At 46.6% G+C, this 14,336-nt stretch overlaps 1 protein-coding gene across 3 annotated transcripts in view; it reads right to left on the minus strand.

Moving 5' to 3' along the window:
- LMNTD2 (lamin tail domain containing 2) overlaps positions 1–14,336 on the minus strand; it is a 181,996-nt gene that overhangs the window by 17,922 nt on the left and 149,738 nt on the right. Inside the window, exon 9 of one of the 3 annotated variants that reach the window (XM_085644815.1) lies at positions 10,549–10,676. The exons of 1 other annotated variant lie outside the window; for it this stretch is intronic. In XM_085644815.1, the coding sequence (XP_085500941.1) occupies positions 10,549–10,676 (128 nt within the window). The remainder of the gene's footprint in view (positions 1–10,548; positions 10,677–14,336) is intronic. One more of the 3 variants, XM_085644814.1, reaches the window with a different exon arrangement.

Raw genomic sequence — 14,336 nt, forward strand, 5'->3', positions numbered from 1 at the left:
CCGGCGGACCGCCCAATAAATAAATTATTGCTGATATAGATTTGAGCTGACCCCGGCTCAGAGAGGTGAGTGCTGGCATGTTCACTTTGTTAAACAGCCCAGATCAGTCAAGCAAGCCCCCTGCCGGGACCACCTCGCAGGCCTTCCTCATGAATGTATTAAGAGAACAGCGCCCAAATCATAATCTGAACGGGGCACTGGCTGCAGCCCCCACGCAGATCTGGTGGGCCTCGTTTTCTGTTTTGATTCCTAGATATTCACGACTGTGCAGAAGATCATTCCAAGCGGAAACGGGCAGTTTGGGTATTTTTACCGAATTACCCTGGCCTAGCCATGTCAGTCGCACAGTCGAAATCATACAGGCAGAAAAACCACAAGAATAAGATAAAAGTGGAAATCCTCATTTGTGCAGAGACTGAGTAGTCTTCATAATCAGTGCAATGCAGCCATAATATTTAGTGTAGGGTGACAGTAATAATAATTTAAAAATATAGGAACAGACTAGTCTTTATGGTCATTGCCCTGTGGCTATTGAAATCAGTGCAGAGTGGGCAGCATCTGCAGTCTTGTTAGGAGTACGGCCACAGTTCTCTGCTTCTACCAGACTCAAAACAAAAAGTTGTTGTCCTTGTTGAAAGTCAATGCTGTGGGTTTCAACCCGGATTGTTCAAAATATTGGTTCTTCATCAGGCCAGGCACCCAAACGAGTCTATGGGAAAAATCAAGTACTTATGCTTCACAAAGGGGCTTGTTATAAAACACATATGGGGGAAAGGTACACATATCTGTGCAACTCATTAAGTGCAGGCTGTTCAAGAATCAAACAAAAATCTAAAGTGTTTCTTTATTGTTTTATTTGGTAAGATTTTGGGACCAAATCTAAGTCTCAATGAAACTTGTACCAAGTGCTTTACCTAGTCAGGAATTGTTTGGTCCCGTTGCACACATTATTTCAGTGAATTCTTAGAGTTTCTCGTTGCTCAAATGGGTGCAGTTTCTAATTTTGATACTATTCCCTTGCTTGATTTTACTTGCGAGAAAGTGCCAGTCGTAGTTGAAACGTCCATATATTATGAAAACCTCACACATAGCAATCTAAAACCTTGGCAGCTATGCTGTGACAGCAACGCAAGTCAAGTTTTTTTTTCCTCTGAGGTTTATATAGCGCCAAATTGACCCGAAGGTATCAGAGCGCTTTACATGAGCACCCGTTGATTTTAGGCAAAACCACGTATGTCTGGGTGGTGGGCTGAATTGTCTAGGATATGTTGTATTGCAGTTTTTATATCACGTTTACCAGTGGTGACTGATGACCTTTAAAAGTGTAGGGCGTAAGCCTTGGATCGAATTCAAGTGAGCGAGTCTGACTTCTCGGATTATTCACCTACTCTCATGCGTACTTGCACTCACTTTTACTTACTCTGACTCGCTCATCCTCACTGCCAGCACACCCTACAGGAATACCAGTGTAACGCAGGCCTCTGCAGCCCCTGCCCTGCAGGAGACTCCAGTATTTCACGGGGTAGCCACTTAGCATAGGGCCAATGAATATCTGTGACTTAAGGGAGACCCGTGGCTCCTTACCGCGTTCTGCAATTGTGGCCCCAACAGTTTGCATGACGCCACTGTGCACCCCAACCCCCGCCCCTGACAAGGAAACACTGCGGGTTGGGTGAGATTGGGGTGAGGGGTGTCTTCCAGTTCTTAGGTGCACTACCGCACACTATATTGGTTCGCAAGACTCGTCATGTGCAGGGTAACGCCACACTAGCTTTGCATATAGCGTCATGCGGCACCTTGTCATTTCTAGGTGTTGTAATTGACAGTTGTTAGTCTTCAAATCCTTCAGTGCTCTGCTTCACGTACAACATGTACGTTTCACAGAGATAATCACACAGAAGAAACCGCATAACGCAGAGAACGAACAATAATCAAATAATATATTTTATAACTCAAGGAGGTTATACTCTGGGGAGAGGATGTGGCTTAGCGACCAGAGCGGCTGACCTTGAAGCTGGGGAACCAGGTTCGAGTCTGGTGGGAGGCTCACGCATCCTGTGAATCTGGGCAAATCACTTATTCTTCCCATGTCTAGAAATGAATGTGTCCATCTGTATTGCAACTGGTGCTCATGTAAGGCGCTCTGATACCTTCGCGCTGAGTTCGAGCTATATAAAACTGCAACAATAATAAATAAAGAAAAACCCTTTGGGCGAAATTAAAAGAAACCCTGTGGGTGCTGCTGTGAATTGAACACCGTATCTGGACTTGCGACGCTGGAGTGGAAAGCGCGCACACCACTGATTTCTGATGTCTGGTGCTTTAGGCAGCTAACCTGGGTAAATCCCCAGTTTTAGGCACTGAACAAAAAAGCACAACACGAAAACTATTCACACAAGACATATCGCAAGGTCCTGAGTGCAAAATGTGGTGCAAAACAGCTTCAAATGTGCAGTGCGTTCTCTGAAGGCAAACTGTGTTCGTGATCGGTTTTCTGCGACTGCAGGGCACAAACACCTCTCTGAAGTAGGCACACTGACCACAGGGTTGTGTTTCTGTGACTGAGCCCCGCCGTTTACAAGCAGGTGAGCCGAACAAAGTGCAACGTCTGAAATAACACCCATAAAAGTAAACAAAACACCACTTCATCTGAAAGTGCATTTCAGGGAATATGTGAGGTTTTTGTCTTGTTCCATGTGGAGAAATTGAGAGGTTGAGAGGTTTCAGACACATTTAAGTTAAACTGCATCACAGTCACGATGCGTCTGCAAAGGCTCAGTGTTTTGCACTAAAGTCACCAAAGTCACTATTTCTAGGTTTCATTCTTATTTAGACCAGGAGTTTCGCATAGCGCTAAAACATGGGGCTTTGCAGCCTATTCGGAGCGCTATGCTATCACTCAGTGCCACCGCAGAATCTCAGCACCAGTAGAGCATGTCCACAGCATCACTCAACACCACCACAGCACCCTCGCAGCACCGCCTCAGCATCTGTAAAGCACCATCTCTGCATCCGCACAGCACCACCAGCACAGCACCACCTCAGCGCAGCACCAGTCAGCGTTGCTCAGCAACACTTCAGTGTCACTCGGCACCACCTCGGTCTGCCCCTCGGAATGTGGCATCTGTTGATTCTCGCCTCTTGTCTTCTGCTGCTGTGTTCTAGTTCAGGTGCTGTTTCCCAACCTACGGTTTTGTGTCCATCCCCCATGACAAGGGGAAGCTATAACGGGCAAGCATTAGAGCAGGCAGGAGGAAGTTCCCAGCATTGCAAAGACAAAAAAGCTAGATGACATTGTTTATGTTCATTCTTTTTTTTAATATGGCCGTTCAGTTGTACATAATGTCTTCTTGGTTATATATAGGGTAACAGAAATGCTTACACCACTTTTTTGTTAAGACTTTTCAACATGCTGCACAGAAGCCACGCTGCTCTCCGAGCCAGTTGCTCTGGCTGAACACTTGTGGGGTCACAAAGGCGAGACCTATTGGCTATGCCAATGCTTGTTTTAGAAGTCTGCTGTGGAAGAACCATGGGCTTATTTATAAGCCCCTTGCGCCACCATTATGTCACTTTTTCCCATATTAAAAGTGACGCACTGGCGAGCAAGGGGCTTGTAAATAATATATTTATTTATGTTTTTTTATGTAGTGCAAACTTTACCTGAAGGTGTCGGAGGGCTTTACAATAGAGCCAGTTATATTACAGAAGGACTTCAGTGTACATGAATTACATAAAAGATACGAAACAGAAACTCTAAACTCACATAAGAATGGTAGTAGCCTGGGTGTCAATGGGGGCATGGGAGTTCGCTTTTGTGCTGCTCAACCCAGCACACGGACTGGGGTCGAGAGGGGGAATGGTGGGGCGGCTGAGTGGGGCGGATATTCAAGTCAGAGGGGGCCGCGGGCTCATCTTTGGCGCCGTGTTGGTGCCTTCGCGTTGACCGCAGAAGTCCCCTAATGTGGATGGTTCAGATATTTACAGTGGACTTTGGGCCAGCTCATTCCTTACCATGTGATTGCTTTCCTGTCCATCTCGTTTGCTTGCTTATTCATTAGCTTCTCATGTTTGTCCCTTCCCGGAAACATGGCTTCTTTATACTCCCTTGATTTGATAACCTGTATCCTACCACTGCCAATCCATGGGAGTGCATGTGTTTTTCTGCTCTCCCATGTGTGCTGCTTACACCCTGAAATAGCCTCTCAACTTATATTTGCTTCTGTAAACCCACTCAGCTTTTTTCTTGCTTATAATTTTTTTACTTATATTATTTTTCTCCCTCAGCGCTCCTTCGTTGCCCTCCCATTTCGACTTCTCCCCCACACCTGCACTTTTTTTTTTTTTAATTCTTTGGACGTTTTGGCAGCTACAATTTGCTACTCATTTTTCAGCACGTGCTTTCGCGCATATTCAAATTATCTTTTTATTCGCTGCTTCACGATTGTCACCCACCGTCTTCGAATGGCAAATAATGAAAAAGAAAAAAAAGTGGTGCATGGGTCATGCCTGGTGCACATGAATGTGTGGTGACAAGCCACTATACCATCATGACACATAAGGGTGTGTACATTTAGCTGCATACATACACGTAGTCATGTTTTTTATTTTATTTGTTTTCTCTCTTTTGTCGATGCTGGAGAGTACTGGCAAAAAGCACAAGCTTAGCGCCTGGCACTGGGTGCTTTACCTGCTCCTTAGAGCATTTTAAAAACATTGGCTGTTTTAGTTGAACGGTGCTGAGAGTTTACGTTACTTTTTGTTTTATTTTTATCTCTGTCCGTATACCCGCATTATAAAAACATTTTACACCCAAACCGCGGCTTCAGCGGTTCTCATTTTGGGGGTAGGAACGGGCACTTGGTGGGCGCCATTTTGGTCGGCGCTCTAGTTGCTCGGCTGATGCGCCAGATCTCTATATAAACCCGGTATGACTATGCGCAGCGGAAGCGCCGTAATCGCGCCGGAGTCACGCCAGAGTCCAGCCCGTCTGCGCCTGTCCGCGCTAAGGACGGGCAAGGAGTTGGGCAAGTGACGAAATTATCTGTAGAAAATGGTGATAGAGAGGTCAGTGCTAAGTTTCTTTATCAGAAGCTACTCGCCCTTAGACCCCCGCGGTTAGCGTGTCATTTTACCTGCTGCCCGGAGTCTCTTATCGATGCCACGTTTTGCTGCTGTTCCCACAGAATCGCCCTGGCGCAGCCAGAGTGTGCCGCCACTGGTTGTCCTTCCTCAGTCTCTCCTTCCCCCCCTATGCCTGCGAACGAGTCTGGCTTTCTTATTAATGCCAGATCTCTGGTTAAGAATAACATCGCTTTCAGGGAGTTTGTGGAAGTAAGAAAGCCTTCCTGGATGTTACCTAAACTTGGGCATCCGACTCCTCGGGCCTGACTTGGTGGAAGCTGTCCCGGAGGGCTATGCGTTGCTCAGGTCAGATCGAGTTGGGCGTAGGGGAGGTGGTCTGGGGATCCTCTATAAGTCCTCCCACTCGTGTCGTATCTCTGTTATATCTGCTCCCTCAGACTCCATGCAGGCCGTACACTTTTTAATAAGTTCTCCATCGGCTGCCCCTTTTTCTGGCATATTGATCTACAGACCCCCAGGTCCCAGAGGGGAGTTTAGCCATTCCCTGTTTAATCTCCTTGAGCCCTACTTTGGCTGTGCCCAATTTACCATCTTGGGAGATTTTAATTTCCATCTGGAAACTTTAGACTCCGGAGAGACTCTTTCCCTCTTAGAGCCACTGACTGCTTGTGGCTTCCAGCAACTGGTTACCTATTCTACACATAGGGCTGGCCATATCCTGGATGGGGTGTTCTCGAATGACCCAAGGCTGACGACAGACGCACCAGTTCCACTGGTCTGGTCAGATCATTTAGCGGTCCCATTGCAGCTTTTGGCCTCTCCCGCTTATTCTAAGCTGAGTGGTCCTAGTAAGAGAGAACCTAGGCGTAATTATGGGAATATCACCAATGACACCTTGGCTCCCTTAATTTCTAATGCAGTTCGTGGGACAGCAAAGGATGTCAGCACAGCTACACTTGAATGGACGGTTTCCATTTCCTCAGCAGTTGATGTGTTGGCGCCCGTTTCTCTTCGTTATTCGGCTAGGAAGAGACCCTCGGCCCCATGGTTCTCGGAGTCGTTGAGAGCTCCAAGGCAAGGTTGCAGGAAGCAGGAAAGGCTATGGAGGGCAAGCTGGGATAATGCGGAGAGGGAAAGACATAAACTTCTCCTTAAGGGATACAAATTGGAGGTCATTAGAGAAAAGCAGGAGTACTTTTCCAAGCTGACCACCGCTCTTACCTCCCCTAGAGAACTTTTTAAGAAAGCAGATTCTCTGTGTTCCTTGCAAGTGCCCGACCCGATTCCCAGGTCTCAGGGTCTTTGTGACAAGATTTCTTGTTTTTTCCATTCAAAAATAGCCGATATTTATTCAGCCCTTGAGTTGCAACGGGCCGCGCTGTCGCACCTTCCCCTGGCTTTACCTGCTGTGGGTGGGGAAAGGGCGGCCGCTTTGGTGAATCTGTCCAACTTTCCACTGCTCTCCCTTCAAAAACTAGACCTACTGTTAAGTAAGACCAGGTGAGGGTCTCCTTTGGACCCCTGCCCTCTCAGAGTCTTCAAGGAGTGCCGAGAAGCTCTCCTGCCTCCACTCCTGAGTATCATGAATCGGGCATTACAGGAGGGCATTTTTCCCTCTGTGTGGAAGAGTGCGGTTGTTAAGCCCCTTTTAAAGAAACCTACATTAGACCCTGAAAGCCTTAAAAACTTCCGCCCGATCTCTTTGCTCCCTGCGCCTGCAAAGATGCTCGAAATCCATCTGAACGAGCATCTTACGGCATTTTTGGACATCTCGGGCTGTCTTGATCACTCTCAGCATGGCTTTCGTAGACATCACAGCACGGAATCGGCCCTTACGGTAGTGCTGGATAACATCCGCAGGGAGGTAGATCAGGGCCATTCTGCCCTTCTGGTTCTGCTGGACTTGACGGCCGCCTTTGATACCCTATCTCCCTTGGTCTTAATTTCTCGCCTTAGGGAGATAGGGGTGGAGGGTGTGGCCTTGAGCCTTTTGGCCTCTTTTCTTGACCAGAGGGAACAGAGGGTCAAACTGGGCGAATACCTCTCTCCATCCCTTCCGGTCAAATGTGGGGTCCCCCAGGGGTCGGCTTTAAGCCCGACCCTCTTTAACATCTATGTGGCCCCACTTGCCAAGTTAATAAGATCTTTTGGGATGGAGGTGGTGTCATATGCTGATGACACCCAGATTATGGTGTCTCTCTCCCAGTCTGGCAGTTCCTCCTCTCTCAACTTTCGGAACTGCATGGAGGCAGTCTCGCATTGGATGATTCTCAATTCCCTAAAGCTCAATGGAGAAAAAACTGAGGTCCTGATCTTCGGAGGAAATAGGGACATCTGGTCTTCTGAGTGGTGGCCTCCTTCCTTGGGAGTTTGCCCTGCCCCCTCGGATCTGGCCCGCAATTTAGGAGTCCTGATTGATCCTTTCCTCTCTATGTCCCAGCAGGTCAATAGGACCGTTGCTACCTGTTGGGGTATTATCAGAGTCCTCAGAAAGATCAGACATTATCTGTCTCCACTTGCTCGAAAACAGATTGTTGTTGCATTGGTCGCATCTCGGCTTGACTACTGCAACGCTCTCTATGCAGGAGTAAATAAGGGCCTTATGTTACGTCTGCAAACCGCCCAGAATGCGGCAGCTAAATTTGTACTTGATGCCCCCAGGTTCTCCTCGGCCTCCGTTGCCAGGAAGAGTCTGCATTGGCTTCCTATACAAGATAGGATTTCTTTTAAGATTCTGTGCATGACTTATGGAGCTCTATCTGGCCTGGGGGCGGAGGGGGTTAAGGATATACTGTCACCCTATGTCCCGAGTAGAAATCTTTGCTCCAGGGAAAAACATCTGCTGTCAGTTCCCCGTTTCCGTAGAGTAAAATGGGGGGGGGGGCATTTTCCTTCTTGGCACCTAAAATGTGGAATACCTGTCCTATTGAAATCAAAACTCAATATACTGTCCCTATGTTTAGGAAGGCATTAAAGACGTGGCTTTTTGCCAAGGCCTACCCGTAGTTTTGGCTCCTGGTCTGTTTTGATTTTCTTTGCTGTTAGGCGCCTTGATGCCTTTGGGCTTAGTTGCGCATTATAAATATCCTTTCATTCATTCATTCATTCATTCATTAGGTGTGTACAGTGGCGGCTGCTACCTGGAAGCAGCAGTGGGGTGGGGGAAGGGGCAGAGAATGGGGGTGGATGGGTTTAAAGAAACTCACTTACCTCCCAGCCGGCTGGCCATTGCCTCACCTACGTCCTCTTCCTGGCTTCTTGGGGGAAGACAGGAAGCAGGAAGCACTAGGGCTCCCAGGCTCCCTGCAACCAATCACAACGCTGCAATACAGCATTGTGATTGGTCTGAGCGCCGTGACACGGCACTCAGCCAGGGGCTGGAGGGGTGGGCATGTTCTCCTCGTAGGCTGTAATGCAGCCTGCATGTAGAACACGGTATATGCGCATGACTGTTTTGGGCAGCCCGAGAGGGTTGGCCAAGCTCTCATGCCCACATAGGGATTGCAAACTACTCCTCCCCCTGCTCTAAGAGCAGCCCTGCCCCACAAAGACACCGCAACTGGGAAAACTAAAATGACAATAATCTCGAGTTTTTATTTTTCCCTTTTTTACACTGCAAAAGGCAGTGGGGCGACGCTCCTCCGCATTAGCAAAGGAGCCGCCACTGGGTGTCTATTGGCAGGGAAAGGGTAGACCTGTTTTTGTTTTGTTTCTGTGATGGAGATGGGTTGACTCGTTAACACCGACTGCGGTCTTGTTGATACAAATTATAGATGTGAATATCGCCCTTTAGTTTACTGGAATCCTCTTCCGGTGGGACATTCTTGATTCAGGTGCTCATATTCACAAAAATGTCTGAAGAGGTGAAGTTGACCGCTGACACTAAATAAAGTGAGAAAAAAAATAGCTCAGCGAAGCTCGCTTGTGTGATCACGATAATGTAGTACCTCTCTGTGGCACATTGGTGGCAGCAGAGGGCTGAACATAGGATAGTGACTATTCCTTTAAGATCATTTTAACCATTGGGTGTAAAGTGCTTTAGTATGCAGAAAGAACTCTGTAGATAAACTACACGTAGAAGCTTATTCAGGGCTTTTGGTGAGGAGAGAGGGTCTTAAAGGTTAATGTAGGTTGTAGTAGAGGGTAAATAGGTCAGTGACTTTCCATAAGCAGGGGTGAGGTATTGCAGCAGTTTGAAGGACATTTCCCTAGAGCGTGTCTCTGCTCAAAAGGGGGGTATTCATCTCGCTAAGTATTTCACTGCTTGATTTTACTCGTGATATAGACTCACTCAAATTGTCATACATTTTGTAATGGCTTGTCACACATAAGTACGCTAAAACAAGTTACATTTCACACCTAAGCTATGTGAACGCGCGCCAGCTGTGCCTTTTTTCATGTGTATGTTACAACAAATGCTCTGAGTCAAAGTACTTTCATATTCATGGAGAGTAAAACATGCAACATTTTACTTTGACTTTTGCTGTTATTACATCTACAGGCTGAACTAACTATTCACCTCTGATTACACTTCCTTTTTACATAGCTGAAAGGCTTGTAGAGAAAGTAGAAAGCAGATTTTGTTAAGAAGGCTGTTGCACTGTTTCTGACTTCACAATACCCTACGAAGAAACATTAGGAACACATCACAAATATCCATGTTATCATCATCTTTCACATTTAAAAGCATGCTTAGGTGTACCTTAATTAATTGCATTTTGAGCCTTTCACATACGTGAATGCCACAATAACTAACCACAAGAATCCATTACATTACCCAAATCACAGTTGTATCTGCTTTACATATGTTAATGTTTTCATAAATGGACAGAGGTGTCTCGACACCCATAGAGCGTCCATGCTAAAAGGTAAAGACATGGCTTCCTAGGTTGTACATGCCCCTGTAGAAGGGAATGCTTCCCTGTAGGGAGGGCTTTCTTATCTCATACTGCAAAGGGCACATTAGGAGCGTGCTGTTATCTTGGAACCCCATGTGACACAAATGCCCCTATGTTTAGCTTGGCAGGCTCATACTTAAGACAAGTGTTGCCACAGCTATGTAGCTCATTTACAGTCTCCCTGCTTTGTTCAGAACATACCATCAGTTCTACTGTGTAAGCCAGTCGCGCCATCACAGCGCTCCAAGACCAAACCCAGAGTCACTTGATCTGCACTTGCAACTACGTTGTATGGAAAACAACCCAAAACCGCTCTTCATGATTTGCTAGAATGCTTTTGAGGTCCCAGGCATCATAGTCTTGAATAATTGAATCAGTTGTCATTCCCTGTGGCCTTCGTTAGTTAGGTTTATTCTTGAATGTATGAGAGAGAAATGGGACCGGCTGGTATGCGTTACCTCAACCACCCAACAGTCTGGTTATTCTGCTTATTTTGGGCAGAACCAGGAGTTCTTCTGCCCCAGATAGAAAAGGGAGGAAAGGCGTGTGCTGTATCATGGCATACCTAGCCTACCGTCTTCAAGTGTGCGAGCTGCCTTCTTACCATGGTCTGATCAAAGGAGCCGGGGAGGACTGAACTCGAAGCGGAAAGGCCATCCATGAAGGAAAGAGAGTATGCCGTAGACGGTACCCCTGAAGAGAGAGACAAGGAGTTCCTTGTTATCAGTGATTTCCTCTTTATCCATTTCTTGAACCTTTTTCCCATTTGGCACAAACGTTCAACTGTATACAGCAAAAGAGTATAGGGAGTAGCCAGACAATTATAATACCCCCCGGTTTGAACCAAAGCTCTTATGGCACCAAGCAAGTCATTGCAACCCTCCTCAGAAGAGCTTGCTTGTCTCTTCCAACCAAGCATCTACCCCTTCATTCTTTCACCCACCTTCTGATATCCACCATTTCGTGTGTACATTGTCATCCATCAATCTTTCATTGATCAGTCTGTCACCATTCCATTAATCCATTCGACTGCCCATCCATATCCAAACCTATACTCCATCTTCAATTCTATCCATCCACCCTTTCATTTAGCCATACATCCTTTCACCGATCGATCCATCCATCCACTTATCCAGTAGCGGTCCGTGGAGGGAGTACGGTGGGGCGGTGAGGCGGGGCGGGGGAGAGGCAGGGTGGGGTAATGTAAACACCGGAATATGGATGAACGGAGGTAAGTACGCATTTAAATAAATAAAACTAATTTCGTTGCACGCGCTGCATCCATATTCCGGTGTTTACATTTCCCCACCCTGCCCCTCCCCCGCCCCGCCTCACTGCCCCCACCGAACTCCCTCCACGGACCGCTACTTCACTTATCCATCATCCATTTACCCTTTCACTCATGGATCCATCCATTCTTTCACTCATCCATCTGTCCACTTGTTCATCCAGTCGTCCATATAGCCTCCCTTTTATTCATCCATTCATTCTTTCGCTCATCCATCCTTATACCTCTTCTTTCACTCACCCATACATCCTTTCACTCACACATCCACCCTTTCACTTCATCCATCCAGCCTTTCACTCCATTCATCCATCCTTTTAATCAGCCATACTTTCACTCTCATCCATCCTCTCCCTCATCATCCATCCACTGTTTCTCTCATCCATCCATTAACGCATCCATTAATCCACCCATCCATTTCACTAATCCACCCTTGCATCCATCCTTTTACTCATTCATCTATGCATCTATCCATCCAGCCTTTTACTCACACATCCATCCATTCATCCATCTACTCACTCATTCGCCCTTCCACATGTTAATTATGAGCCTTTGTCTCCAAAGTTGCAGACAGAAGAGACCCATCAAGAACCCCACCCCACTGTAGCTGCTAAAGCAGGAGTTGACGATGCCCATGCTTTCCCTCCATTCATACACTCTATCACTCCATCTATCATCCCTTTCACTTATCCATCCACCCTTTGACCCATCCATCCATCCTCCATTTACCCTTTCCTACATAAATACATCTTTTCACTTGCTCGTCCATGCATACTTTCACTCATCCAACCTTTCATTCAGCCATCCATCTGCCCTCCCTTTCACTCACCCATCCCTTCTTTCTCTCATCCACCTTTACATCCCTCCTTTCACTCATCCTTTCACTCTCATCCATCCATTTCACTTCATCCCTCCATCCAGCCTTTCACTCCATTCATCCATCCTTTCACTCCTCCATCTATACTTTCATTTACCCATCCATTATCCTCTCGCTCATCATCCTTTCATCCACCATTTCACTCATCTATCCATTCACCCTTTTACCCAAGCATTCATCCCTCCATGTTTCTGTCCATGTATCCTCCCTTTTACCAATCCATCCTTACATCCATCCTTTTACTCATTCATCTATGCACCTATCCTTCCACCCTCTCTTATTCATCCATCCATTTCCCTCACATACACATCCATCCTCTAACTCACCCTCCCACTGTTCACGCTAATTAGGAGCTTTTTTCTGCCGAGGTGTAGACAGAAAGGCCCATCAAGAACCCCACCTCGCTGTAGCTGCGGGCTTACGACGCCCCTATATCTACAAAGAAGGCTCTGTGCAAACACACTACTCATCAGAGCGATCTTCGACTAAGTGGCAAATATCAAACCTGAAATAAATAAAAAATACTTCCTGAACAAAATGGTCGTCTGTTACTGGATGCTTGTGGAAATGCAGCTTAGTGCCAAGCAGAACATTTCAAAGCACTTTATCGGATCAGTCTTTTAATCTGGAGACAGAACCCTCGTGCGGGACGCATTCTGACATCATCAAGCACATGAAATCCCCTCCTTGTGATGACTTCCGGGTGTGCTTTATGTCTAAAGATGGAGGTCATGTCTCCTTATTCAGATGACGTCAGTACTGTGTGCTAACCAATCCGGTGACCTGCAGTTAATGACCGATCTTCTTTGTGGTACAGGCCCTGGATGAAGCACAAGCAGCGAACAGCCCTCCAGGGGCCCTTCCATGGGGATGCCGGGGAAAGAGGCATGGACTGACTAGATTTGCAAGACCAGCGTTACCCATCGTCTCTCCAAACAGGAGGTCTTGCAATAGGTGTCGATGGATCACTACATAGGGCTTTGTGGAGTTCTGCACGAGGAACAGGGAGTAAGAGCTACTGCACCAGATGGGCGCTAGAAACATTAGGAACCGGATGATTAGCCCTACTGGGAAGACATCCATGCACCAGACCATCACCCGGAAGAGGTTTGTGTCTGAAAGAGTTTATCTTTCTGCCCTAGAGCTACAAAGACTCAGTATATCCTTGTGAAACGCGTGAGTAAATGAAGGCTGTGTCAGAGCAGTCCAGTGCCACTCAAAGTCTGCCAAGTTCATGCAAATGATATGGAAGAGTTTTATCAGAAGCCAGGATAATGTTCACAATGGACTAAGCAATCGTGCTCACCTATGAAGATGCAGCATCTCAAGGGCAGCCATTAGGAACAAGGCATAAGTACAGACAGGATGTGAGCTGAAGAAACCTTGAACAGCAGCAATGTGTGAGGGATGTGAAATGGGTGTAAGCACTGTGTCAGCGTCAGAGGAACTCTCGGCCTGCCACTGGTGCCATGATGCGCAGAATAAGATATACGTTTGAAGCAAAACCACTTTCGGCTGAAATGGATAGACTCTATTATGTATAGCAGAGCATAGCATTAGGTAGCCTTTCAATCTCTTGACATGGCACTGATAATGTTCCAGTTGCAGAATCCTAGAACCATCATATGCCATTATTTTAGGCAATTTATAAACCATGCGTTCAGATATGTGCGGCAGGAAGTCATGCTCTGGCCATTTTTATTAGTCTGAAATGGCTGTGACAAGTTCTGATACTGGTGAAGTAGAAAACGAAAAAAAATCTTCAAGACTACGATACCAGCGCTAAGATATTTAAAAGTGCACAATCTGCCTTCCAGGGTGGCATTTAAATTGTTATTGGAAGTGAGTGCAGCTGAGAATATGCACTTGAGGTAATACTCTTACAGTACATCTATTATAGTGACAAAACATCCGTTCTATTTATTCTTTCCTGAGTTGCTAAGCGCCAGGTGTAAGCTTAGAGGAGTATTTGGCAGCATTCTCTTGTAGGTGTTCCTTTGTCAGTCTTCAAGGTAATAATCCTTTTTGGACCAGCCCCGGCTTCCGTCAGCTACAGAGCCACACACTGAGCTTTGAACAGAGGTATTAGGACTGGAATGGAGCTGGTTACCCCTCAAGATTGTAAAACTTGACACGTGATGCCTTTGGCACCGTTCTTTCAAAGTGTGCATGCTAGGGTAGTTTCTGCATG

The sequence above is a fragment of the Triturus cristatus genome, chromosome 3_1, assembly GCF_964204655.1.
Source record: "Triturus cristatus chromosome 3_1, aTriCri1.1, whole genome shotgun sequence".
Classification (NCBI taxonomy): Eukaryota; Metazoa; Chordata; class Amphibia; order Caudata; family Salamandridae; genus Triturus; species Triturus cristatus.